This window comes from Perissodus microlepis, chromosome 12, assembly GCF_051167445.1.
Source record: "Perissodus microlepis isolate ML-2025 ecotype Zambia chromosome 12, ASM5116744v1, whole genome shotgun sequence".
In the NCBI taxonomy this organism is placed as follows: domain Eukaryota; kingdom Metazoa; phylum Chordata; class Actinopteri; order Cichliformes; family Cichlidae; genus Perissodus; species Perissodus microlepis.
In genome coordinates, this window is record NC_140472.1 from 3,833,820 (window position 1) to 3,861,282 (window position 27,463).

The following is a 27,463-nucleotide window of genomic DNA, read 5'->3' on the forward strand; positions in this document are numbered from 1 at the left end:
ATCAGAAACAGTATGCAGCTGGAGTATTTCTGGATCTCAAGAAAGCATTCGACACAATCAATCATGACATATTAATTAATAAACTGGAACGTATGGGATAAGGGGGGTTGTAATGCACTGGGTCAAAAATTATTTAAGTGACAGGAAACTATTTGTGAAGCTGGGTGTCCATTCCTTATCATGCTTGGACATTGCTTGTGGTGTTCCACAAGGCTCTGTACTGGGTCCAAAATGATTTATTATTTATATAAATGATATTTGTAAGGCATCTGATATATTAAAATTAGTATTATTTGCAGACGACACAAATATTTTTTGTTCTGGGGGGAATCTAAAGGAGCTGCTGGATTGAATTTCTTCAGAAATGTGCAAAATTAAAAAATGGTTTAACAGGAACAAAAATCTCCCTTAGAAATGCACAAGTGCAGATTCATATAGATGGTGTGGAAATTGAAAGAGTACTTGAACATAAGTTTCTTGGTATGATTTTAGATGATAAATTAAACTGGAAGTCTCATATAAATCATATACATAACAAAATTTCAAGAAGTGTTTCATTTTTGAATAAAGTAAAACACATTCAAACTGTTTTCTAAAAGAGAACGGGGATACAATTTGAGGGGGGAATTAAATTTAAAACATCCTTGTGTCCGTACAACATTAAAAAGTTTTTGCATCTCTCTGTGTGGAGTGAAGCTGTGGAACAGACTAAGTAAAGATATGAAGCAATGTCCGAGCATGGCGCAGTTTAAAAAGCGGTTTAAGGATATGGTTTTTGCAGGATACAGGGAGGAGGTAGAGATTTGATAGGGTGTTCTTGTCCAATATTTTCATGTGTGTGCGGGTGCACGGGTATGCTGGTATGGGTATATATATCTGTAGGTTGTGTATCCTTTGAGGTGTTACTGGGGTTATTGAAAATGTGTATATGTGTGTATGTGTATATATGTATGTATGGATAAAGAGAAAAAAAAAAATATGTACATATAATAAATTTAAAAATTTAAAAATTAAAAAAACACAAACACACATAGCATATAATATAATTGCAAGGAGGTATTTCTGTAGTCTACTGATTACTAGATAAGGGGTGGGATTAAATAAGCTTATGCTTCTTCCTGCTCCTTTTTGAACATGAAAGTTATTTGTAGATGTGGTTGCTCGTTTTCCTTTTGTTTTGCTTTGTTTGTTTGTCTCTTTTTAATTCTATGTTGTTGTACTTTTCCAACATGTTCAAAATCAATCAATCAATCAATCAAACGTCGTAGCAGCTACCTCTGCTTACCACAAACACACTTCTCCGCTACGTTGTGCCTGTCAGTACCCACACAGCGGATATATGTGCGCAACACGTGTTTCTGGTTAACTGTCAGAGGAAGTGAATTACCGACGTTTATGCAGAGAAGAAAGCAGCGATGCCTGAATTAACCGAGCACGTTGAGGGAGGAAATATGTCTCCCATTTGTCCCCTCAACGAGGACACTGAGGACGAGGACGTTGGGGGGGCAAATACGACTCCTATGTGTCCCCCCAACGAGGACGTTAAGGACGAGGATGTTGAGAGCGGAAAAACGACTTCTATTTGCCCGCCCAAAGTTCTCCGCCTATTAGTTGTAGGTGCAGTTTGTCTAATTGTAGGCGCTCTAGTAGCTGGTCTACTAGCTGGTTTTAATGGTTATTGGAAGGGTAAAAGTGAGTGTGTCAAGGACCCCAGTGCTAATTGCCCTTTCTCAAAAGCTGCTGTGGCCGCAGACTCCGAGAAATGTTCACAGATTGGACGGTGAGTACTTCTGACACATTTTTGTTTTTCACATTACACATAATATTACGCACTGTTCCAAATGCAAACTTTAGCGCTAAAACATCTTTGAGAACTGCGTAACCCGCGTCTTATCGTGGAAGTGTGTGGTTATGTTCCCCCCCATCTATTTACAAAATAACTACTCCTAACTAAATTTCTACTTCTTTACGAAACCAATATGCCATTATATAAAAGGCAAAATTCCACGTGATTCTGTATAATACAGATCAATGAAAAATCTTCTTTCCCTACTAAATGATTTCTTGGTCAAAAACGGAGAAAAAGCTTTAACGTAGAAACTATGATTCTTACAGATGTGTGTGTATTGTCAAAAGAATAAAGTACGGTATAGAGATTAAAAATATCATGCCACATTTGACCTCTGACCTCTTCTTTGAGGTCAATAGATTGATCGGTCATAATGCTAGTAATGCTATTTAGAACTATTTAAAAGTATGTTTCTTTCTAGTGATGGGAATTCAAACTCTTTTAAGAGAGCTGGTTCTTATGGCTCAACTCACTGAAAAGAGTCCTCTTTGGCTCCCAAGCGGGTCATCAAATTTTCTTTTTCTGAAAGAAAAAAAAAATTATTATTTTTTTTTTCAACAAGTAACAAAAATAAATTTAAAGGAACAAAAACAAATACCCATCTCTGATTGCATGAATAATATTTATAAAATTTTAACTATTTACAGTCAAACAATGGACAGTTACACAACAAAAATATACCTTAAAATATGCTAAGCAAAAATTTTAAAGCATCAAGGTAACAGTTTGACTGTTTAATTTTTCAACCTTTCCAGACGGTTTTCTTTGTACCCACTGTTGTTTACTTGTGTGTGTGTGTGTGTGTGTGTGTGTGTGTGTGTAATCAGATCCCATCATTAACTTCAAAGACCCGGATCTAAGACCTGTTTTGTTCCCAACTGAAAAATCACTATTGTTACTGACATCGTCTGTACTGACAACATAGAGGCATATAGGGAATAATATCAGTACAGTATCACGGTAAAGCGTGTAATAGACATGCTGGTCCAACATGTGGATATCACACTTTGCCTCTCCTAATTTAAACACATACTTGTGTTGCAGTAAGCTGCAGTACCAACAGTGATATTTTATTTCAAGCCAACATGAAAAGAAATTTTTAAAGATTTTTTGCTGCAGATTGTGAAGAACAATGCATACCATTCAGTCAGTTAAACACTGGAATCAAAAGTGTATCTTATTCGAATGATTAGTAGCATATGGGGTGGCTGTAGCTTAGGTAGTAGAGCGGGTCACTTCTTAACCGGTTGTTGGTTCGATCCCAGTCTGCATGCCAAATATCCTTGGGCGAGATACTAACCCCAGGTTGCTCTCTGATGCATCCTGCAGTGTGAATGTGTTTGGATGTTAGTTAGGTAGCACTGAAAACCTGGGTGAATGAACAAGTTGTATAAAGCCCTTTGCTAGTAGAAAAGCCATTTACCATATTACGAAAACATTTACATGTAAATGCATATCAGCTAACTAGCATAACCCTTGGTATCAACTTGTTTAAGTCACAATTCTAGTATCAAGTCTTCCCAGTCCCCTAAAGAATATCAGCTTACATTCACCATTTTTCTGATTCTGTCATTTCTTTTTTAAATTACTCAGCTTTTTCTCATGTAGCGTTCAATTCAGTTAATTTAAACCTTCTAATCTTCAGTCTTATTTAAACTTTTTTTGCTACAACTTTTAATATTTTTCTCCGTTTTTTGTTTGAAACAGTATGTAATAATTTACTTCCACTTTTTTTTATTTGCAAACACAATGCTACTGTCTTTTCTGCATTTTTTTGCATACAAATTTTAACTTTCTCACTAATGTATAAGTCTTTGGATCAAAATAAAGTTGGTCCTCCTTATTCACCTAAATTCAGTGCAGGTTCAGTGCAATTACCAAAACCTAACACAGGATTAAATCCTTTCACTTTTAAACTGCTGTTTAAATTGCGTTTCTACTGAAACTGAGCACTCAAAGTGCTTAGTTCCATCAGAGAGCTTTGTGGTCAGCTTCATCTGTCCAGCATCAAACCCTATGGAAAAAATCTTGGTGTGATATTTGACATATTTAACTTAGTGGTTAAATATTGAACTGAGGCCTTTTCTTTCCATGAAAGATGGTGCAATTGGAATTCATGCTCTCATTTCCTCCCACTTGGATGATTGCAACTGACTTTACACTGGTCTCAGTCAGTCCTCTCTGCCCTGTCTCCAGCTTGTCCACAGTCCTGATGCTAGGCTCCTCACAGACACCCGAAAAAGTGGATTTATACAATTTAAGACCCTCCTGTTTTCTGGAAATGATCACATTAATTAAAATAAAAAAAACTTTTTGTTTATTGAGTGTTTTTTTTTCTTCCATTTTTATAGACAATAACATTTGAACATAAGACAACAAAAGGAGGACCAACCAAACAAAAATAAATCAGGGAGATTAGGCCATTTAGGTATAAGTTTGACATACACAAGGTTACAAGTTGAAAATTATGTACAACTCGGATACATATTATTACCAGAGGTAATATAAAGGAATACCACAAGACTAGAGAGTAATTTCTCAGTAAGAAAACGTTTCCATTTCTTCCAGTATTGCTCACATTTTTCTGAGAACAGTCTCAAGGAGAAGGTTAGTCGCTCCATAACGTGAATTTCGTGTAGTATTTCTGTCCAGTCCGAAACAGTTGGAGGTTCCTTATTCAACCACTTGTGTGTTATAGCTTTTTGGCTGACCATCTGAAATACCTGTAGCAGGTATCTGTCTTGTTTCTTCAGTCCAATTGGAATGTTGCCTAAGTAAAAGACACTGAAACTCCTTTCAAGATGTAACCCAGTTATCTGCTTGGTTCTTTAGACCACTTCTGTCCAGTAAAGTGGCCTACTGAAGTTTATGGAGTTCTTTAATATTAGGGGTGATTAAAAAAACCTCAGTTTTGTTTCCAGGTGAACTCTCTCCATGAATCGGAGCTTGAAGTAGTGGCTGTGGTTTTACATATATTAGACCAATCTTCTTCAGATGGATTTATTCCGGCCAGTTTAATGTAGGCGGCAGACAGTTTCCTTTCTGTCTGTAGTATTGAGTAGGTCATAGAGATTTGTTTTGTCAGTTTCCCTTTACATGCATTTATAAAAATTTGCACTAATGGCTTTTTCTCCTTGGACACAATATCTGTATTAAAATTATGTCTTAATTGAAGATATCTAAAGAAGTCACCCCTCTCCAGGTTGTAACTGTCTGACATTTGTTGAAAGGTATCGACACCTTATTGAGATGATATTTTTCAGTATGCGGTAATACCAAAGTTGCACCAATATTTAAACCTACTATCAGTTTTTGCGGGGGTGAATTCTGTGTCATATGCTGGCCAGTGTAGTATTCTTGCATCACTTTCTTTTTTTTCTTTTTTTTTTTCTGCTCTTGCTCTTGACGAAGGCGGTGGCACTTTTCTCCTCTCCTCCTCCTCCTCTCCCTTAGCTTCCCTGCTTAGCCTCTTATGTCCTTGTCTAGTCTTGTGTTTTTTGTATTACTTTTCCCTGGAACATTCTCTCACAGTCTGTTCTCTAAAACCTAAAAGAGGAATTATGGATTGGATCAACTGGTCCCTAAATGCAATTGACACCCCTTTCTGCAATTGACACCCCTTTCTCAACAAGAAGTTTGGGCTCGGGTGAGCCTAAGTGCTGAAGATATCTACCTATTCGGAACCATGGTAACAGGGTTCTGGCGGATCGGAGCTGGCTTGGCCCTGACTTATCGAAGAATTAAGAAAGCGGAACTGGCTGTTCAAACCCCCACAAGGCTGCCCTCTGGGATTGGAACGATGGGAGAGGTGTGAGTTTCTCAAAATGGGCTCATTGAGTCCAGCACGGATAAGATCTTGGAAAGGCTACGGCTGCTGTGAATACTCAGAATAAGATCTCTGACTGCAGACTGGATACATCTCGGAAGGGCTCGCTCGGAATAACATCTCTGGGCGCAAATTGGATGACATCTCGGGGAGGCACACTGCCGTGAGTTCTCAGAAATCGGCTCCTTGAGCACAAGAAATGACAACATCACAGAACGCAAGTATGGTGAAGCTCGCGGCTCTCCAACAGGAGATTGAGAGAACTGTAGAACTGCTTTGAAATTCATATGAGCTGTTCGCACTAAAGTAAAAACCACCATCACTTCATGCGGATACCCCTTTGGCGCCAGCTGTGGTGGTCTCAAGGCTGGAGCTGAACAACAACACCCTGATAACGACTGTGTTGAGTCTGTTCTTTCCCATTCCATGCAAGGCCACCTGGGTTGGCTGGAAGACTGTTTACTTAGCCTGGCAGGGCGAAGGACACTGTCTCAGCTGAACTCTGGACACGCACACACATACATATACACTGATATGCACACACTCATCCCCCCTCCCTTTCCAAATGCCTTCGACGCTTATTCCCTTCCGATGCTGACGGGGATCAAGGAGACCAGCGCACGCAGGCCCGGATGTACTGTCTAATTCGGCTGTCTCTCACCCTTTACCCACCCCTGTTGCTTGTCATGTGTTTCTTTGGTGTATTAAGAGTTTTTTCATGTGCTTTGTGCAGAGGTGTTTTTTTCTGTTCTCAAACTGATCTCCCTGTTGGAGCTCAGTCTGGGGGGCGTTATTTTTTTTTTCTCCTTATCTTTCCTCATGTGGTGCATTTTCCATTGTTATACCTCTCTGACCTGTCTTCCCCATGTGATGTTTTGTGTAATGTATGTATGGTCGGAGGGTAAGATGGCGCCGCCATTGCGTGCAAGAGGTCGGTTAATTAGGTTAATTTGATTGTGGGACGTGATTGAGATTAAAATTCAGTGAACTGTGCATCTCTAGCACATGCATCAACGAAGACAACACATCGTCGTGTTATTCAGTCATGGCAATTTAATTGTGGGACATTATAATTTTAATAAAGATTAAAATTAAATTAATTGTGCACACATGATAACACTAAAGTGATAACAATGAACTGTTTCAGGAACATTCTTCAGAAAGGCGGCTCTGCGGTAGATGCTGCCATTGCTGCGCTGCTGTGCACCTCCATCATTAACCCACAGTGCGCAGGGATCGGAGGCGGGGTCATATTCACAGTGATGGACAGCTCCGGTAACAAGACACCCTCGCTTCTCTTAGCTCAACCCCGCTGGGGAATAACATAATAATATGTCATTTTTTTCAAAGGTAAAGTGAAAATCATCAACTCCAGAGAGACTGTCCCCAGCAATGTGAACTCTGACCTGCTTAAGTCGTGTCCTAAAACCACAGAGTGGAGCATGAAGTGGCCGCAAGGTGGGCTGTTTTTCTGCCATAATGCTAATATTTATAATGTTTTAGTCTAATCTGCTCTTGGACTCACCTTTATGCCACAGCTAATTTAGTCTGTACAGGTCACTGCTAATTCACACTTTCCTCTTTCCTCAAGAAAGCAAAACAGAGATAATAAAAAAGAAAAGAAAAAAGAGATCAAGCAAACCACTACAGAGGGTTTGGCTGTCGGCATTTATTAAAGACAGTGAGTCGGTTTCCTATATGACATCTGTCAGAGTAATCTAACATAAACACAATGAAACACATGCTAATTACAGGGAGTGCAGAATTATTAGGCAAGTTGTATTTTTGAGGAATAATTTTATTATTGAACAACAACCATGTTCTCAATGAACCCACAAAACTCATTAATATCAAAGCTGAATGTTTTTGGAAGTAGTTTTTAGTTTGTTTTTAGTTTTAGCTATTTTAGGGGGATATCTGTGTGTGCAGGTGACTATTACTGTGCATGATTATTAGGCAACTTAACAAAAAACAAATATATACCCATTTCAATTATTTATTTTTACCTATGAAACCAATATAACATCTCCACATTCACAAATATACATTTCTGACATTCAAAAACAAAACAAAAACAAATCAGCGACCAATATAGCCACCTTTCTTTGCAAGGACACTCAAAAGCCTGCCATCCATGGATTCTGTCAGTGTTTTGATCTGTTCACCATCAACATTGCGTGCAGCAGCAACCACAGCCTCCCAGACACTGTTCAGAGAGGTGTACTGTTTTCCCTCCTTGTAAATCTCACATTTGATGATGGACCACAGGTTCTCAATGGGGTTCAGATCAGGTGAACAAGGAGGCCATGTCATTAGTTTTTCTTCTTTTATACCCTTTCTTGCCAGCCACGCTGTGGAGTACTTGGACGCGTGTGATGGAGCATTGTCCTGCATGAAAATCATGTTTTTCTTGAAGGATGCAGACTTCTTCCTGTACCACTGCTTGAAGAAGGTGTCTTCCAGAAACTGGCAGTAGGACTGGGAGTTGAGCTTGACTCCATCCTCAACCCGAAAAGGCCCCACAAGCTCATCTTTGATGATACCAGCCCAAACCAGTACTCCACCTCCACCTTGCTGGCGTCTGAGTCGGACTGGAGCTCTCTGCCCTTTACCAATCCAGCCACGGGCCCATCAAGACTCACTCTCATTTCATCAGTCCATAAAACCTTAGAAAAATCAGTCTTGAGATATTTCTTGGCCCAGTCTTGACGTTTCAGCTTGTGTGTCTTGTTCAGTGGTGGTCGTCTTTCAGCCTTTCTTACCTTGGCCATGTCTCTGAGTATTGCACACCTTGTGCTTTTGGGCACTCCAGTGATGTTGCAGCTCTGAAATATGGCCAAACTGGTGGCAAGTGGCATCTTGGCAGCTGCACGCTTGACTTTTCTCAGTTCATGGGCAGTTATTTTGCGCCTTGGTTTTTCCACACGCTTCTTGCGACCCTGTTGACTATTTTGAATGAAACGCTTGATTGTTCGATGATCACGCTTCAGAAGCTTTGCAATTTTGAGACTGCTGCATCCCTCTGCAAGATATCTCACTATTTTTGACTTTTCTGAGCCTGTCAAGTCCTTCTTTTGACCCATTTTGCCAAAGGAAAGGACGTTGCCTAATAATTATGCACACCTGATATAGGGTGTTGATGTCATTAGACCACACCCCTTCTCATTACAGAGATGCACATCACCTAATATGCTTAATTGGTAGTAGGCTTTCGAGCCTATACAGCTTGGAGTAAGACAACATGCATGCAGAGGATGATGTGGACAAAATACTCATTTGCCTAATAATTCTGCACTCCCTGTAGTTTCAGAAAAAGCCAGAGAGATTGAAGTAGTCAGATCTTTCTCCAAACAGGTCTTAACAAGTCTTTCTCCAAATCATGCACAAGATGTAACACAAAAGTTTTAAAGGTGTAGTCAGTTATCTGTAGAGGTATTTTTTACATTCTGCACCTTAGTCTGTAAGACAAACTCAAGATATGAAGGATCATACCTTTGTTTTATCACCTGAGATAGGGTTCTTGTCATCAAAGAAGCGAAGGAAAGAGACAGCATGACAGGTATCTCGTTAAAATGTCATCCTCCTCCTCATCTACTGAACAAAAGTCAGGACTCTAACACACTAAGGAGTGCATAAGCATTATTATTTAATTACTGTAAACAGACTGGACAATCAGCGCTTCCAACTCCAGGCAGTCAACAACAAACCAGCTAAACAACAACAGCTTGTTATAAGCTAACATTAAAGCTTTCTTGCCAGAATGCTGTCCCATCTTTCCCATTGTCTGGTCTTCAATTAATGTAAATTCCTCCCCAAGACCAATCTTAACTTTCCTCACAAGTCCATCTTTATCAGTCATTGTTTCTGCTTTGGCTAATCTTCACTCGTTCTGTGGCAGATTATCTGTCTGTGGAGGTGAAGCTGGAAATGTTGTGAGATGCTGAAGTGGGGCCAGAGACACAGGCTGCTGTGGATGCACATGTCCCTGTCCCTTATGTTCCTGTCAGCAGAGTACAAATGACCTTCATGCATTACTTCCTGATCGTCTATAGTGTGTTGACTTTGAAGGGAAGCTGTGGATCCATATGTAGAATCAGCATAGTCTCTGTTAAGAAGTGTCTTTTGACAGCATTTGAGTATGGGATGGACAGCAATAAGAACTGGGAGTAGTTATTGGAGCAGTTCATTTGTGGCAGACATAAAAAAATAAAGAAAATAGAAATTAGAATATGTGTGAGAAAGATGAATCAAGAAAAGAAAGGGGGCTACAGACAACATTTATTTATGGGGCCAAGAGTTCTGTGCTACACTCCTGCACACAGGCTGCATAAACAGTAAGAAAAGTAAGTATAAGATATGCTAAATGCTTCTTTAAGCCAGAAATAGTGTAAATATAGTGAAATAAACTAAAAGTAAGTGTAGGATGCAAAATGTTATTTATATGTATGTTAGTTAGTTAGTTAGTTTATATGTTAGTTATTTACAAAGCACCAAATTGTAACAGATATCATCTCAGATCATTAAAGGTCAGGACCTTACAGTTTACTCAAAACATGAGCAAATGTATGTGTGACTTTCCAGCACTGACTATCCATTATCTATCTAACCAGGTAGCAGATGGATTGGGGTTCCTGGGGAAATTCGAGGTTATGAAGCGGCACACCGGCTTTATGGGAAGTTGCCGTGGGCCGACCTCTTTCAGCCGACCATCAAATTAGCCAGAGAAGGATTCTCTATTCCTTACTACCAAGGTCAACACATCCCACGCATTGGTAACACGTCACTACGGTATGAAAAACACCCACAATGTGATTTCAAAAATACAAAGAGCAAACAATGAATGTTTCAGCTTTATTTCACTGTCTTTGTCTTTTAGGGAGTTATATTTAGATAAAAATGGGAACCTGCTTAAGACCGGTGATACTGTGAAATTTGAGAAACTGGCTGCCACTTTGGAGATGATCGCAAACGAGGGACCAGATGTGTTTTACAACGGAACAATAGCAAAGAATTTAATCAGAGACATACAGAAAGCAGGTATTATCAGATGGGTTTCATCCAGCTCTCTTTCTGATGATTTTCTATGTCTGCCAGGCACAATGATCTAATTACAAATTAGAAAATTAATTGGTTCTATAAAAATCTGTCATCTCTCACAGGCCACACTGATCTGTCTGGATCCATTCAAACTCTTGATTATGAAATGCATTGTGTTCATTTTTGCTCAGCAGAATCCATTTGTTTCACTGTTTTTGCTCAGGAGGAACACTCACACTGGAGGACTTGGCATCGTATCAAGCTAATGTGACTGATGCGTGGAATATTTCTTTGGGAGAGTACCGGATGTACTTCCCTCCGCCCCCTGCAGGAGGAGCCATACTCAGCCTCATCCTCAACATCATGAAAGGTTCCTGAGTGTTGCTTATAGCATGTAGAGTTTGATACGGATCATTTTCTTATATGAAACAATCTTTACAAATGTGATACACTGAGAAATGATGTTTTAAATAAAAGAAATAACAATTATTTATATTTTCAGGATACAAAATGAATTCAGAACCTAAGACGACTGATGAAAAGATTTTGTTTTATCACCGTTATATTGAAGCTTTAAAATTTGCCAATGGATTAAAGAAAGATATCAGAGATCCAAAGTTCAACTCAGATAAAGTAAGTATCTGAAAATCCTACAGATTTGCACCTGCTTTGTTGCATATAGTATGATTATATTTAAGTGACTAAATGGGTAAAAGGAGCAATACCACATGAGTCTCTGCTCTGCCTGAACCCACTGCTCCAACCCCGCCTGCAGCTCATCCACAAACCACCTCCCACCACAGTCGGTTTATGCACATTGATAATGAGTTGTGGTCTGAAGTGTTGTTTTTTTTGTTTTTTGTAATATCTCTGAGCTTTGCACAGTCGGACTTTGAGTTAATTTGCTGCGGTGAGATTGTGACTTTGTGTTAATGATCAGTTTATCAAGGGCATTTGCATATCACTACTTACCCTCTTCTATAAGCTCTTATAGAAGCACTGAGGATGTATTTATTATTTTACTGCATAGAGTACTCTGAAAAAATGCTTTGTGTCTCAGCTTTTCCCAGTAACTCTGCATTTTTATTTCAGCACAATTCTGAGCAGTGATGTAACTTTTAAAACCTATATGTATAAATAAATGTTTTAAAAGCAGATAAACCTAAATTACTTCTATATTTGTCTCTAAGTATTTTAGTATGTATTGTTATTAATATTATGATTATTGTCAATTTTGTGTAATGTGGTGTTTTCCGATGCTCTGTATTTCACACAGATGGCAAAGAATTTGACAGAGGATAGCTTTGCCAACCACATACGGAGCTTGATCAGCAGCGACAAGACTCATGATCCCCAGTATTACGGCAAAAACTCGTATCTGGACAGCATCGGCACCACACATTTATCTGTGCTGGCTGAAGATGGATCTGCTGTGTCTGTCACCAGCAGCATCAACGATGAGTCAGTACCTGCATCATTCTGTTTCACTGTTAGAAACCAGCTGACTTTTCCACAACACAGTGTGACAGGGTTTAGACCTAGTTCATTTTATATTTATTCTTTACAGATTTGGGTCCAATGTCCTCTCTTCAAGCACTGGAATCATCCTCAACAACCATCTAAATGACTTCTGTGGTAGAGCTGATAACATTTTTCATGGTAAGGGATCAGCAGGATTCCTTCTAAATTTAATATTTATTAACAAATATTCTGGACCTCAGTTCTGATTTGTATAGTACTAATTTGCAATTTTAATTCATCTTCTAAACTAATGTGTTAAGCGTGGTTAATATAACATACTTGATAAATATGCATGTTTGTACGTATTAGCATGTCGCAACATCAGAAATTTGAAAGAAAATACAACAACACCTGGGGAAACTGCACACCATGAATTTTTAATCTAATAGTACCAAAAAAAGCACCACTGAGGAAATTAGAGGAGAAAATGTCATTTCATAATTCATTGTGGCGCATCATGTTTTGTTGATCATGAAAACAATCAACAAAACTGCCAAATCAAAGCACATCAGGTAAATTTGGATTAAAATGGCATTTTTCATTTAATGTCATAGCCTGCTGAAATGTTTTGAATGTTTAAGAACAGGCTCAGTTGAGCTCTGAGTGAACTTCTATAAACACAAATTACATAAGCTCTCTAAATCTGTCCTGTCTTCCTCACCTCACTCTTCAGCTGGTCACAGCAGATGACTGCCCCTCTGTGAGCCTGGTGCTGTTGGAGGCTTCTTGCTGTTAAAAGGGAGTTTTTCCTTCACACTGTCACCAAGTACTTGCTCATGAGGGGCTCATCTTATTGTTGGGTTTTGTCTCCATTGAAGTGGGTTAACCTTAGAGATGGGCCGATCTGATATTACGTATCGGTCCAATACTTGACCTAAATTACTGGATCGGATATCGGAGAGAAATAAAAAATGTAATCCGATCCATTGACTATCACAAAAGCACCTCACAAAACTTGCGACATAGCGTAACCCAGCTTATAACCTTGTAGCACATTGGAGCAGTATGTGTCACGTGATAGAGCGGCTGTAGCGTGCAGCACCTGTCAGCAGTCTGGATGAGCATTTGAAGCCTCACTACGTGCTTTCAAACCAGCATTTCATCTCACAGAAAGCTATCCCAGAGAAGTAAAGCAAGTGTGTAAGTTAACCTTTGAATGTTTGTAAAGCATTCCCACGTTAAGCTTAACAACTGATATATGGAGCAACTGCCTCTCATTCTCTCCCTCTCCTGTTGCTACTTCAATCATGAAACTGATCAGTGATCATCTGATCGGATTTTTTGCTGCAGGCCGACTCTCTTGTTTGTCTATCGCCCACTTTACGCCAGAAAGAGGAAATAATAATCAGCAGCAGCTGGTTTAAACTTGATAAGCTGTTGTTAGAAACTAATATTAAATACATTCTACAACAGGATCCTTTCCTACGTAGCTGACAGCTGGTAACTATACAGGGGCGGGTCTAGCAAAGTTTTGCCAGAGGGCCAGGTAGGGCATTTACAGGGAGAGGGGGGCACAAAGACATACTTTTCTTTCTTATTCTAATGTCTAGTTTAAAAAAAATTTATCTGAATCTTACAACCAAAGTTTTCATTTGATGCAAAAATGTATAGAAATCCATTATTGTATATAGTAACTATTAAGTCTAATATATATATATATATATATATACCCTAGTAATAGTAGTGCCTACAGTACTTTTTCCTTTGGGAAGGTACCATCTGTGCAGTTTGCAATTCTGTTGCAGAAAGATGTTGAATCTATTTAATTATTGTAGAAATATAATTGATTCCTGTGCATTTGTTTTACACGTGCATTAAATTAAAGTCGATTAAGCATCATGAGGTGGAGGGTGATTCCCTTTATTTTTTTATTTTTATTTTTTGTTGGGAATTGGCAACTCTATTAGTTTGGTTCTTTAATATTTCTGCTAAGTACTTTTTAAAATATCAGAATAGGGAGGATGGTGTAGGTTCATGTTTATTAGATTGATCAGTTTTGCTGAACTATGAAATATTTCGGGTGCAGTGCATTTTTTGCACACAGGTATAACAGAATAGCTTTAGCTTGATCTTCTCATCATTCACAGAGATTCATGGAGACATTTTAGACTGTAGTTTTGTCCTGCTTATTCAAGGTCTTTGTTGTATTTCTCAGGGGAGCGGCCTCCCTCCAATATGGCCCCTTCTGTGCTGAAGTCTCCGTCGAAGACGCTGGTGATTGGAGGGTCTGGTTCTGAAATGATTCCACCGGCTGTGGCCTCGGTACGTATGCATGGTAAACACACAAAGGTGCTATTACATATGAAATAAAATAAATTGATGCGGACTGATGCCTATCTTTGCTGTTAAAGCTTCTATCATAGTAACAAGATTCTTCAACCTAATTTATCCTGTAATGATCACATTCTCACCTCATAGATTTATTTTTTCTCTCCAAGGCGCTCATGAACCACCTTTGGTTTGGAAAGAGTCTTAAGGAGGCAATTGATACTCTGGTTGTTCTTGTAGACTCTCAAAGTGAAGTAAAACTTGAATCCAAGCTTGAAAAGGTAATATTTTCAGTTTATTTAAATGGCACATTAATAATTTCTACTTCTCTTGTTCCATCTGAGTCTCTCTCCTCTTTGCCCTGCAGGATGTAGTTGATGGTCTTGAAGCTCTGGGACATAAAATAGCAAAATTCTACAACACAGTTAACGCTGTGGAAAAGGCGGGCAGCTGTATCTCTGCATGGTCTGATGAAAGGAAAAAAGGCAAAGCTGCTGGTTACTGAGACCAAGAATCAGTGATGTTAGTTATAGAGTATGGTCTTAAGGTTATGATAGCAGAGCTGTTTGTTTTATTTTTTTCAGAAATCTCTCAGTCAGATATGGTATATTTTGTTTAAGCGGAAACTAGCGAGCTAACTGCCTGCTAACTTCTAACTCTGTAAAATTTCATAAATTCTGTTTTCATGGATGCCTGGATGTTAAACTTAAATATTACACCTGGTAAAGCAGCCACACTGATCATTTTATTAAAGGTGAAAGAATTTAGACAGTTTGTAACTCTCAATGATGCCACAGTGATCGTTTGACTGTGGGACCCAGAAACAGTTAATGACATCAAACTTAAAGACCTGATAACTATTTCAAACTATTTACAGAACACCAATAGGAAAGGATGGTTTTGTTTTTTGTTTTTTCAATTTTTGCTGACAAGCAGAGGTGAAGTTTTTACTGTTTCTTCCCTCAGTAAACATAAACAACAATAGTATTCAGGAAAAAACATTAAATATATATTTTTTTAACATGACTCTAGTTTTACGTGGCCTATCAACACACTTTTAACACAAAAGTGAAGACTCAGGGTTGTCTTGGGTTGTTGCTATGTCATCTTAAATTGGTCATGTGATTGGTTTATCATGGCTATTTTTCCTCAGCAAATCAGCAGCACTTGTGCGATTGTTTCGCCCTGAGGACAGCTTCAACTGTCTGAGTGTTGAAAAATAGTAACGCGTCCGCACCGCATTTTCTTGTTAGTAAGGGTAACTGCGTTGTAAAGACTGAATAGTAATTAGATTACTAGTTACTGATAAAAGTACTTTTAACGCCGTTATTCACGTCACTGCTCATGTGTCTAAAAAAAGTTTGTAATATTGAAAACATAATGTGATGATCAGATTATTTAAATCCCAAATTTAATGCAAAATAGTGCAAAGACAGCATTGTAAACTAGAATGTTTTTGAAAAATGTTAGGGATTTATATATCTGCCTCAATTTTATACGATCAATATGACCTTTTAAATATTTGTTCATCATAAATCATAGAATATAAAAAAACAAGGACACAGCTTTCAGGTTGAAATGTGAAGCCTATAACGATGTTTCTTCAAACTGCATCAGGCCAGCAGGAAGAGACTGACTGCAGAAATCTTTGGTTATATAAAAGATTGTTGGAAAAAGAACTACAGACTTCATGTTCCATTCCACCAGTGAACAATTCATATTTTCAAGTCTCATCAAATTTATGTTTACTTTGTAAATTTTAGCCCACTGAATTGGCCAGAAGGGAGATAAAGTAAGGTCCACTTTAGGGCAGCCCTAAGTTATCTATCAATTGATTTGTAGCTTAAACAAATAAACAAAACCAAAAACATTAGGTGTCCCACTACACAAGTGCAGTTACTGTTACAGGCATGTCAGTATCAACAAAGCTAGTTAGAGCCAAATAGAAAGGTCAGGTTTTTATCTGAATATTCTAAGCCACATTTAAATGCTTTTCAATATTAGTTTTTTTTTTCCTTCATTTTGCAAATTAAGATTTTTTTGCACAGTTCATCCTGTTATTGTTTTGCTCTTATAAAGTGTGGGTAATTCTGCTGGTGTGCTCAGGGTTAAAGTTAGTCAGAAAAGGAGTTTGAAAATCAACACTTTTCTTTTTATAGCTGTTTAATGTGTTTTACTGACAGGAATAGACAACCCAGACTTGAACTCAATATGTTTTATTTTGAAACTGCCAGTTTTGTGTACAATAAATTCCTTTCTTCAGTGTTTAATGTCTGCCTTGTTTTCATTATTGGATTACATCCAAGCTGCCTTTTGGAAATCACGAGTCAGAAACTTTGTCCTACAGAAGAGACAGAAGCTTGTAGAAAACAATTGCTTTCAAAACACAGGTCATGTGACTGTGACAAAATCTGAAGTTTTGGTGCTCTTCACCCCAGTTCCAACAGGTGGCGTACCTGCTGCTTCAAGGTACTGCCAGGCGCCAGAATTCACATTTTTATCAACTGGAGTGATTTGTAATAAAGATTTGTTTTAGATACTACCGCTTTAATTTATTAAATGTGCATGTGTAAAAGAAAACAATACCCTCTCTCTGACCTGGATTTAAAGTGTAATCAAATAAATATTATATAGATAAATATTCTACTCGAATAATTACTGGCATACAGATGGGAGAAGGCAAGATACTGCTGGGTGAGCTCATATATGCACTTGTATAAGCAGAGAGAGAGTGGCACACAGAGCTGCAAACTCTTAAAAATATCTCATTAAAAAATATCTTCCTCACTATAACTGTATATTCACATACTGTGATCAAAAAATAAAGCAGACTGAGCTCAAAACCAACTGTAAACCTGTGTGGTTATTACAGTAAATGTAGTAATGTTACCCAGAGATATATTTGAGGGCTCACTTGTGACCCATCCCATGTCCATCCAAGAGAGGTGGGTTAGTGCAGCTCGGACAAGCCATTGTATCTCTGCCCAGAAAGCCAGTTAGCGGCTAGCTGACTAAGCTATCAGAGTTAGCTCCAACGACGGACACAAGTTATAGCAAGGACTGCATGGGACATAACACGTTAGACAGGCGAGGCTGCTTGTGACATTATCCACCAAATTTCCCCTTGTGGGACAATTAAAGGATTATTCTATTCACTCTGCCATAGCCTGGTTATAGACTCAGTATCCGAGTGCCTTCATTGCTATGTATGGGTGACTTCAACCATGTCAGCTTTGACTACACTGCTAACTTTCACACAGGGAGAGAATTGTAGACCTACTGTATGCTAATGTTAAGGACGTATGCAGTTCCTCCTCCGTCCCCCGACTGGTACGCCATGTCCCAGTGGCCCCCAGAATTACAGGCCTGTGACTTACACGTCATGAAGACACTGGAAAAATTCATCCATGACCAGCTCCAGCCTATTGTCATGCCACAACAGGATCCCCTTCAGTTCCCCCACCAGCCCCGCCTCGGAGCTGAGGACACCATCATCTACCTGCTCAATCGTGTCTACGCCCATCTGGACCAGCTCTCTACCCTCTACACCACAGACTTCAGCCACTGCACAGAGACCTGCCATCTTCAGAAGTTTTCTGATGACTCTGTGGTGGTTGGATACATGGGTGATGAGAGGGAGGCTGTCAGTAAGTCCTTTGTCACATGGTGCAAGCAGAATTCTTTTGCAGCTCAATGTGACAAAGACCAAAGAATTGATTGTAGGGGTCCTCAGGAAGTACAAACTGGACTCCAACCTGCTGCTGACCTTCTACTGCTCGTCCATTGAGAGCCAGCTGACATACTGCATCACAGCATGTTATGATAGTTGCACTAAGGCGGATAGAGGAGTAGTCAAGGCAACACGTGATGATCTTTGGCCCTTTCCCCTCCCTGATGGACATCTATTCCTTCTGCTGCCTCAACAGAGCAACAAACATCATCAAGGACAGCTCCCACCCTGGTTTTGACCTGTTCAACCTGCTTCCCTCAAGAAAGTGCTACAGGTGCATCAGCACAAAGACTGACAGACTCAAAAATAGTTTCTTCCCAAAAAGCTATAACCACCCAGAACTCACACATTCACTGACTCCTTCTCTTTGGCTCTAACGGAGGCGGTCGCATCTCTCTCTCTCTCCCTCATCTTATCTTTCCTGCTGTGCTTCTTATGTCCTTGTCTAGTTTTGTCTAACTTTAACCCTCAGAGAGTCTCTCAGTCTTGTTCTCTAAAACCTAAAGATGGGCTCTGAGTACCCAGACTGTTCTTATTGAAAACAGACCATTGACGGACATTTAGATCTGCTGTAAAATTGGATGCAGCTCGATCACACTAAACCCAAACAACCACCATTTCTCTCATCTAACTACCCAAGTTGCTGCTATAAAGGACCTCAAGGCCGAGGCTGGCTGAAAACAACAAATTCTTCTCCCTTATAACGAGACTGTGTTATGGCTCTCTGCGATACACCCGTCAAGGCCACCAAGGTTGGCTGTAGGACTGGTTACTTCCGCCCAACCGGGTGAAGGGACACTCTCTCAGCTGAACACAGGATACACATACACATGCACACACACACGTATACAGACACAGACATACCCTCACCCTCACCCCCCTCCTCCCTCCAAACGCCTCAGATACTTGCCTCCAGCGCAGAGATGCTGCAGGACTGGATGCTGCTGTCTACACCGTAAAACTCTCACCCCATACCCACCCTTGTTGCTTGTGATGTGTTCTCATGGTGTTATGGTGTAAAGATTCATGTGCTTTTTGTGCTGAGGAGTTTTTTTGCTTTCTGTTCTCATACTGATCTCCTACTAGAAGCTCACTCTGAGATAAGTTCTCTTTTTCTCTCCTCCACGGATATTTAAAAAAAAAATACTGTCCATATGTATATAGCGCAGCAGAAACTGCACCTCACCCCGCTTTCTTCTCCCACACATTTGCACTGAGTAGGAGATGCTCTGTATGTCATTGTACATCTGAATAGTGACATAAGGCATTCTATCTAATTTTCTGGATATTTATAATTGAGCTATTTGTACATATTAAATCTATTTCTTATATTTTGTAAACTTTATACTAAATTAAATAACAACATATGCAGTCTGTTACTGTTCTCATTGTCTTGGAGCAACTGTAACCTTATAATTTCCTTAGGATTTGATAAAGTATTCAGGCGATAAAGTATTCTCATTCATGAGAATCAGAATTTAGATTTGAACATTTTTATTTTTATGTACAAATATTATTTTAATATTATTATTGTGTGTGATGGTGAAAAGCCCAAAGTTTTGGAAGAGGCATACAGGCACTGTGGAAAAAGTAAAAATGTGTGTGAGTTCTCTAAAACTGTTTTTGTGAACACTTTTCTAAGTATATTTTAAAATGTGAAACATGATTTTATTGACATGATCATCAAAGAACATGATTTTTATAAAACTTTTATTCTTATGCTTTGAAAGTATGTCAGATTTTCATAAAACATTCATTTGTATGTTATAATGTTTTTCTACACCATGTGTAATTTTTATAGAACCTTTCTTTATTCTATGTATAATCATGTATCTTTGAAAAATAAAATATCTAATCTTATCTTTGTACTTTGTGGTTATTGAATAAATATTAGCCACTGTGGTGGGGTGTGGTCTGCGGTGCGGCTGCAAGGTAGGCGGACGCATCTGGACGGCAATCACACCTCGCTGGCTTAAAGTCTGAATTCAGTCCTGACTGTTTGTTGTTGTTGTTGGAGTTTGTGGCTGCAAGCTGGAAAGCTGCAGCCAGTGTGTGAATGACAAGCGTGAATAAAGTGCATGCTGAAAAGCATGGAGACATGATCGGGTCTGCCGTAGATTAATTACAGCCACATATAAACTGATAAAAACAGATGGCTGAAAGAAATGTTTGATGGAAAAAGGAAAAACAGTGTTGTGCTGCTAAACTTTGAGGTTCTAAGTCACCAATGTTTAAATAAGAAAATGCCAAGAGGAGACTAGCAGCCCCGGGTCTGCATGCAAAACATGAAAACTCCATAGCAGTGATACTTGTTCTTACATAAGTGCAAACATAGGTGGTATTGTTCAAGTGAAACAAGAACATCTCATTTTAAAGTACATTTTTGCCATCCTGTGATCTCATTTGCCACATTCTCCTAACATCTTAGAGCTATTTCCAAACAAGAATGTTTATGTTAGATTCTGTTTTAAATCAGGTTGTGATTTAAGTCATTCTCAAAGCACTGATTTTAGAGTAATGTACAACAACTGTAATAGTCATTTAATGTCAGTTATAATGAGTAAATTAAATCATGAAATTCTGTTCAAATGTTTAATAAAAAAGGCCCTGATGTCCACAGAGCCATAGAAAAGGCTCTGGAGGTAAAAAATGGTATAGCCCTTTACTAGTCCCTAAGTAAAGCGCTTTACACATCCAGTCATCCACCCATTTACACACTGGTGTGAATGTGTACAAGCTACATTGTAGCCTGGGGCACACTGACAAAGACGAGGCTGCCAGACACTGGCGCCACCAGGCCCTCTGACCACCACCAGTAGGCAACGGGTGAAGTGTCTTGCCCAAGGACACAACGACCGACACTGTCCAAGCCGGGGCTCGAACCGGGAACCTTCCAATTACAAGGCGAACTCCGAACTCTTCAGCCATGATCGCCCCTGTATATGTACATAAACCTGTGACAAAAAGTTCACCAAACTCGGACATGCATAGAATGTTTTCCTTCATGGTGTGGTTGAACTTAGTGTGCCTGTAGACTTCATTTCTACTGGTGTCTGCTGTATCCAGATAAGTCATAATTTTGACCCAAATTTTGAGAATAATTGTTTTTTAGGTTTAACATGACTTAAGCTTTCCATTTTAGTTAGTATTACATTTTTTGCTATGATACCACCAGTTTTGCCCTCCAGTGACTGGACCAGTGTTAATAAATACTAAAGTTAGCTGTCTGCTACTCTCTGGGCTTTACACAGCTGTGACTGCTAACTAGCTAATGAGCAAAAGTCAGGATGTAGATAACTGGGAAAAGTGAAAACGTAATGATGTCATACTGTATAGACAAGAAGAAATAATTTTAGTAATCCTATAATAATACTTATGTGTTACAGTTGCCTATACTGTTGACTTTAAAGTGTTTCTGGTAAAGTTACACTAATCCTACCCCAAAAGGTTGATTCTGTTCATCTGGACGAAGCATTTTCAGTGGGAGAAACGTTTTGTCACTCATCCAAGTGGCTTCTTCAGTCTCAGCTGACTGCAGGTTTCCTCAGCCTTATAAACAGTACATTTGCACAATGAATGAACAATGGACTGTGTGCGATGTCAGTTCCTTGATCATTAATATGCAAAGTGACGTGACCATTGATCAACAAGCACTGATCAAAGCCCACTCTTCACTGATCACAGACCATTAGTACCATTCACATCCTCATCACTGAAACAGTGTCCACTGGCCTGTAGGTGTGAATAGACTGCGGAGTCTTGGCCTGACGAGTTAGCTCTTCTGTGTTGTGCCATCCCCTTAGCCAGAGGTTGTTTGGTTTCCCTGATGTATAAATCATAGCAATCCTCCTGGCACTTAACGGCGTACACTACATTACTCTGTTTGTGTTGGGGGACCCGATGCTTGGGGTGGACCAATTTCAGCGTGTTTTGGGAATTAAAAGCCACAGCACCAGAGCATTCTTTAGGTGCCTTCCCAGCTATGACAAAAGCCACTGTGTCAGTGGGGATGGTGTTCGCTTTGTGTTGTAGCATCCTGATGACACCCAGTTTGTGCTCCAGTGGATGATGAGAGTCAAACCTTAAATACTGATCCGAATGCGTAGGTTTAAGGTATACAGCAGCCTTTAAATGCCTCCTATTACTGATGGAAATACCACAGTTTAAGAAGGCTAACCCGCCGTCAGTCATTTTCAGTCATTGTGCTGTTTATAAGGTTGCAGAAACCTGCAGTCACCTGAGTCAGTCACTTGGATGAGTGACGAAACGTGTCTTGTGGAACAGCTCATGATCCAAAGCATACCACACCATCTATACAACAGGGCTGCAAGTGGCACTGGGACATAAGTGTTTATTGATGATGTGACAGGACAGAAGCAGTCAAATGAATTCTGAGTTCAGAGACACACTGTCTGTTCAAATCCAGCTAATGGCAGTCAAACTGATTGGTCAGCCTTTCATAATACAGATGGATAATGACCCAAAACATACAGCCAAAGCAAGCCAGGGTTTTATTAAAGCAAAGAAGTGGAATATTCTTGAATAGCCAACTTAGTCACTTCATCTTAACCCAATTCAGCATGAATTTCACTTGTTGAAGACTAAACTTTGGACAATAAGGCCCACAAACAAGCAGCAACTGAAAGTCACTGCAGTAACACCCAAGCAGAGCATTAAAAAAGAAGCTCTGGAAAAAGGAGAATCTAAAAAAGAGGACCTAAAAAGGAGGATCTCACCCTTTCTTTTTCTTTTACCCTCAAAGCAGCTGTTGTGCAAATTCATTTACATGCGTTAACATAAACAAATGTTTGATATAAATGCTGACCAGTCCACCCTGTCAAATTGACAACCCAAAGCCAAAGCCGTTAATACATAAACTACGCATGTGACAGAGACTCAAGCGGACCACCTTCTGATGGAGTAGCCATCTCTTCCAGTTAGTTACAGAGTTAATAATTTGTCAGCTATCAAATCTGTTGTAAAATTTCAGAGAAAGTAACTTACAGAGAAATAGAGAAGAAAGAACCATGCTTCGGTCAACAAAAGTTTTGATTGTGGGTGCCATTGTAATAGCGGTTGCTATAATTGTGGGTGTCCCTGTGGGTCTACATATGAGGTCCAAATGGTCCAGTGGAACTTCCTCAGAAACTGCAGGCTGTGGGAAATGTTCAAGGACTAGATGGTGAGTATCATTTTTTTTCCAACAATATCTTTATTATTTTTTTACATTTTAATGACTTGCAAACAGTCCAACATTCTAAATACTACATGAACATGCACTCCTCTCAGACAGCAAAAAGAAAACAAAAAAGTCGTCAGATTTATCACTCCGTTAAAGGCCTAAATTTGTCATTATCCCAAATCAATTGCCCTCAGTCCTCGTCCTCCTCAGATAATACAAATCCTTCTACAAAATTCACAAATGGTCTCCACACCTTCTCAAAAACATCCAATTTCCTTTTCAGTATACATGTTATCCGCTCCAATGGCAAAGCCACCATCATTTGTTTTATCCACTGTGTGATACTCGGTTCCCTTGTTTTTTTCCATTTTAGTGCAATTAATCTTTTTGCTTGTAACAAACCCATATCAATAAACATTCTGTCACTTTTTGTGTACCTCATGTTTTCTGGGTACAATCCCAGAATAAGGAAGCCAGGATCCAAAACACCCTCTTTGGATAATATTTGTTTCATAGTTTGGGTTACTGCAACCCAAAAGGAGCCTATCTTCCTGCAATCCCAAATACAATGCCAAAAGTTACCTTTATCTCCATTACATTTATTACAAGTGTCTGGAATATTAGAGTTGTACTTATTTAATTTTTCCGGAGTAACATATATTCGCATTAACCATTTGTATTGCAACAACCTTAGTCTAGAATTAATAGTTTGTTTATGAGCTTTTGCGCAAACCAATGCCCATTGTTCCATGGATATGTCCTTCTTTAACCCTTGTGCTCCCCTTCGGGGCAGCCCCAGACCCCGGGGGTCCCAAAGTACCCCACCCTCAGTAGAGACAGGTGAATGAAAATGAAAAAAACAGAACGATCATTTGGGGTCGAAGAGTGCCCCAGAGCGATTCTAATGGGTTCGTCAGGGGATCGGGAAAGAAAACGTAGCACTTGGGGGCCACGCACAGAAGCTGCTGCGGCAGCGTGGGGGTCATTGATACCCCAGTACATAAAAATGAAGCATAATCACAATAATGATAATAATGATAATAATAATAATAAGAAGAAGAAGAAGATGAAGAAGAAGAAAAAGAAGAATACAACACACAGACGCTTCTGAGTTTTATTTTATTTTATTTGAAATTACACTCACGATACAACTGAGGCAATCTGGAAGGCCATACCTTTTAGGGACATGCGCAATAGGGAGGGTGCGTTTTTAAAATGCCCCCCCTCCCCCCCGGGGCTGTATTTTTGATTACAATATCAACAAACTGTCCGTGTTTCAGGTGCTCGGTGCTGTACAGCGCCTTCGGTGGCTGTGAATACATGATCAGGAGACGTTGAATGGAAGGAATGAAACGAGGCGTGAGGAGTCTTTTCCTGATGCTGTAATAATGTTCAGCGTAAAAGTCAACCTCCAAGTGTCACAGCGGGATGGAACGGACACACGCGCAGGCTCTGAGTTGGGAAACACAAGAATCTTTATTACAGCACACCAGGTGATCTATTTACAGAGGTGAGGGGGAAGCCGGGCTCCGGGGGTCCACACACAAAGGGAAAAGATGCTGAAAGTCCACACGCACTCCGTCCACTCCTCACGCTCCTCTCCACACTCCACAGAAAACACGATGACGTACTCCACTCCTCGCACACTCAATCACTCAGGAAACACAGGGGTTGGTCCAGGGAATGCGGGTCGGCAACGGTCCAGCGATGAGAAACACAGAGCTGCCGTCTTATAAAGGAGCTGGAACACTCTCGTAACGAGCCACAGGTGCGTGATGGCGACCAGGTGCGTGGACCAAGGGCAGAAACCCACAGGTGAGCTCCGCCCTGGCAGAGGGAGGAGGGAAAGAGAGGAAGGGAGAGAGCAGGAACAAAATGAAAAACATATGTAGCCATACTGAGCCGACCGGGTAGGCACAGGGACCCTGACACCAAGACTCGCAGACACTCGTGTTGTCTCTGGCTGGGGTGATTGGTCTTGCACCCGTTGCATGCTTCGGTGCGGTACTCGTTGATCACTAGGTCGAGTAGGTGATACACCTACGCAGTTTTCACGGTATCGACGAGTAAAGAAGACGCCCAACCGTCAAGCTCGGCGTCTTTAACTGAGAATATCCAAGGGCTCCACCGAGCCCCATGAGAACATAAGATGTAAAGTACGCTCCTGTGCCAAATAATCCCAGGGAAGCGAGGCGGAAGAATTTACACCGCTCCTTCAATTCGATCCTCTCCTCTTCTTCCCTTTTTCTTTGTTCTTCCTCCTTTCTCCTCTTCAGCCTTTCTCCTTCGAGTTTCTTCTGGGCCGCCTTATACATCTCGTTGGTGTAGTGGTTTCCTCCATTGAAATCCACCATTTCATCTATTTCATCCAAAAGACAGCCCCAGAGTGTCGATCACAGCGATATTTCTTCTGTCTTCGCCCTCTGCCTCTTTTCTGAGACAGCCGTCGGTGACAGACTCAGGCGAAACGTCTTCTTTGAAAGCGTTCCCATCCCCCAGGATGGTGTTTCCGGATGCACTCTTTCCCGATCCTGTTTTACCGACCAGAAGGAGTCTCAGTTCTTCACGGGTCACAGAGCCTGCGGGGTTGGGGAAATGATAGTAACATTTGAATCATTCTAGAAAAAAAAAAACATAAAACACTACGTTACACTAGGCTATTCTTTTGTTATCTTTGTATTGATGTTGACAGCAAGCAGTTTGTCCACATAAAGCGAGTACCACAAGCAGCACACAACCCTGGGATTGCACTTTACCTTTGTATCGATGTTGACAGCGAGCAGTTTGCCCACATAACGCCAGTAGCACAAGCAGCACACATCCCTGGATCCGGCCTTTGGTCGCCAACATTTTCAGTAAGCTAAGAAAAGAAGAAATAAAAAAGAGGTGAAATTAAGGCACATTCAAGGAAAGTATTTCAGATCAGATTAGCAAGTTAAACCACACTGAAAATACACGTTGAATAAACCATGGCCCCAAACTGGTCGGTTGTCCCATGTGTTTCCCCCGTAGCTGCTCCGGGCGCACACACAATGAGCCCTGGTTTCGCGACGCAGGCGTAGCAACAACCTCCTTCTACTCCTCACTGCCTCCTGTATGTGTGTGTGTGTGTGTGTGTGTGTGTGTGTGTGTGTGTGTGTGTGTGGGAGGTACTGGGTTCCTCACAGACGGTGGTGTTCGCGAAACCCACCCTCCCCAAAGCTAAGGGCTCGCCAGCGAGGTGCGTGAGAGCGAGGAAAATATTTTAAAAAAGGGAAAGGAGGATGAGGAGACACTGAGGGTCCGAGGTCTAAACGGAAGGCTGTGTTCAGGTAACCCGCCCTCCGCAGACCTAAGCGTACGCTAGCGAGGCTCTTGGGAATGATGTAGAGGGAGCAAGGATGAGGAGGAGGCAAGGAGTGTCTGGAGTCCAAATGGAGGGCGGTGTTCGCGTAATAGGCAGGCCACATAGCTGGTCTTTCACTAGCGAGGCAGATGAGAACGAAGGCGAGGGAGCAAGAAGGACGAGGGGCATGGAGAGCCCCAGGTCCAACTGGACGGTGGTGTTCACATAATAGGCAGGCCAAGCAGCTGCTCTTTCACTAGCGAGGCGCTTGAGAACGATGTAGAGGGAGTAAGGAGTACGAGGAGCAATGGCGAGCCCGAGGTCCAACTAGAGGGCGGTGTTCGCGAAACCGGCCATCCGCAGACCTAAGCGTACGCTCGCGAAGAGCATAAACGGAGGGCCGTGTTCACATAATGGGCAGGCCAAACGGCTGCTCTTTCACTAGCAAGGCACTTGAGAATGATAAGAGGGAGCAAGGAGGATGAGGAGCAACGCAGACCCCAAGGTCCAACTGGAGGGCGGTGTTCGTGTAATAGGCAGGCCAAACAGCTTCTCTTTCACTAGCGAGGCACTTGAGAATGATGGAGAGGGAGCAAGGAGGATGAGGAGCAACGGAGAGCCCAAGGTCCAACTGGAGGGTGGTGTTTGCGTAATAGGTAGGCCAAACAGCTTCTCTTTCACTAGCGAGGAGCATGAGAGCGATGAAGAGGGAGCAAGGAGGACGA

The 27,463-nt window shown here is 40.6% G+C and overlaps 1 protein-coding gene across 1 annotated transcript; it reads left to right on the forward strand.

The window, feature by feature from the left end:
- The first annotated feature begins 1,380 nt into the window (after positions 1–1,380).
- LOC146375637 (glutathione hydrolase 5 proenzyme-like) lies at positions 1,381–16,766 on the forward strand. The gene is made up of 12 exons (XM_084947147.1): positions 1,381–1,780; positions 6,823–6,950; positions 7,026–7,133; positions 10,286–10,463; positions 10,552–10,712; positions 10,936–11,082; positions 11,215–11,345; positions 11,989–12,173; positions 12,280–12,371; positions 14,389–14,495; positions 14,672–14,782; positions 14,869–16,766. Exons 1-12 carry the CDS (start codon positions 1,416–1,418, stop codon positions 15,004–15,006), a joined length of 1,851 nt encoding a protein of 616 aa, XP_084803273.1. The 5' UTR covers positions 1,381–1,415; the 3' UTR covers positions 15,007–16,766.
- The last annotated feature ends 10,697 nt before the right edge of the window (positions 16,767–27,463 follow it).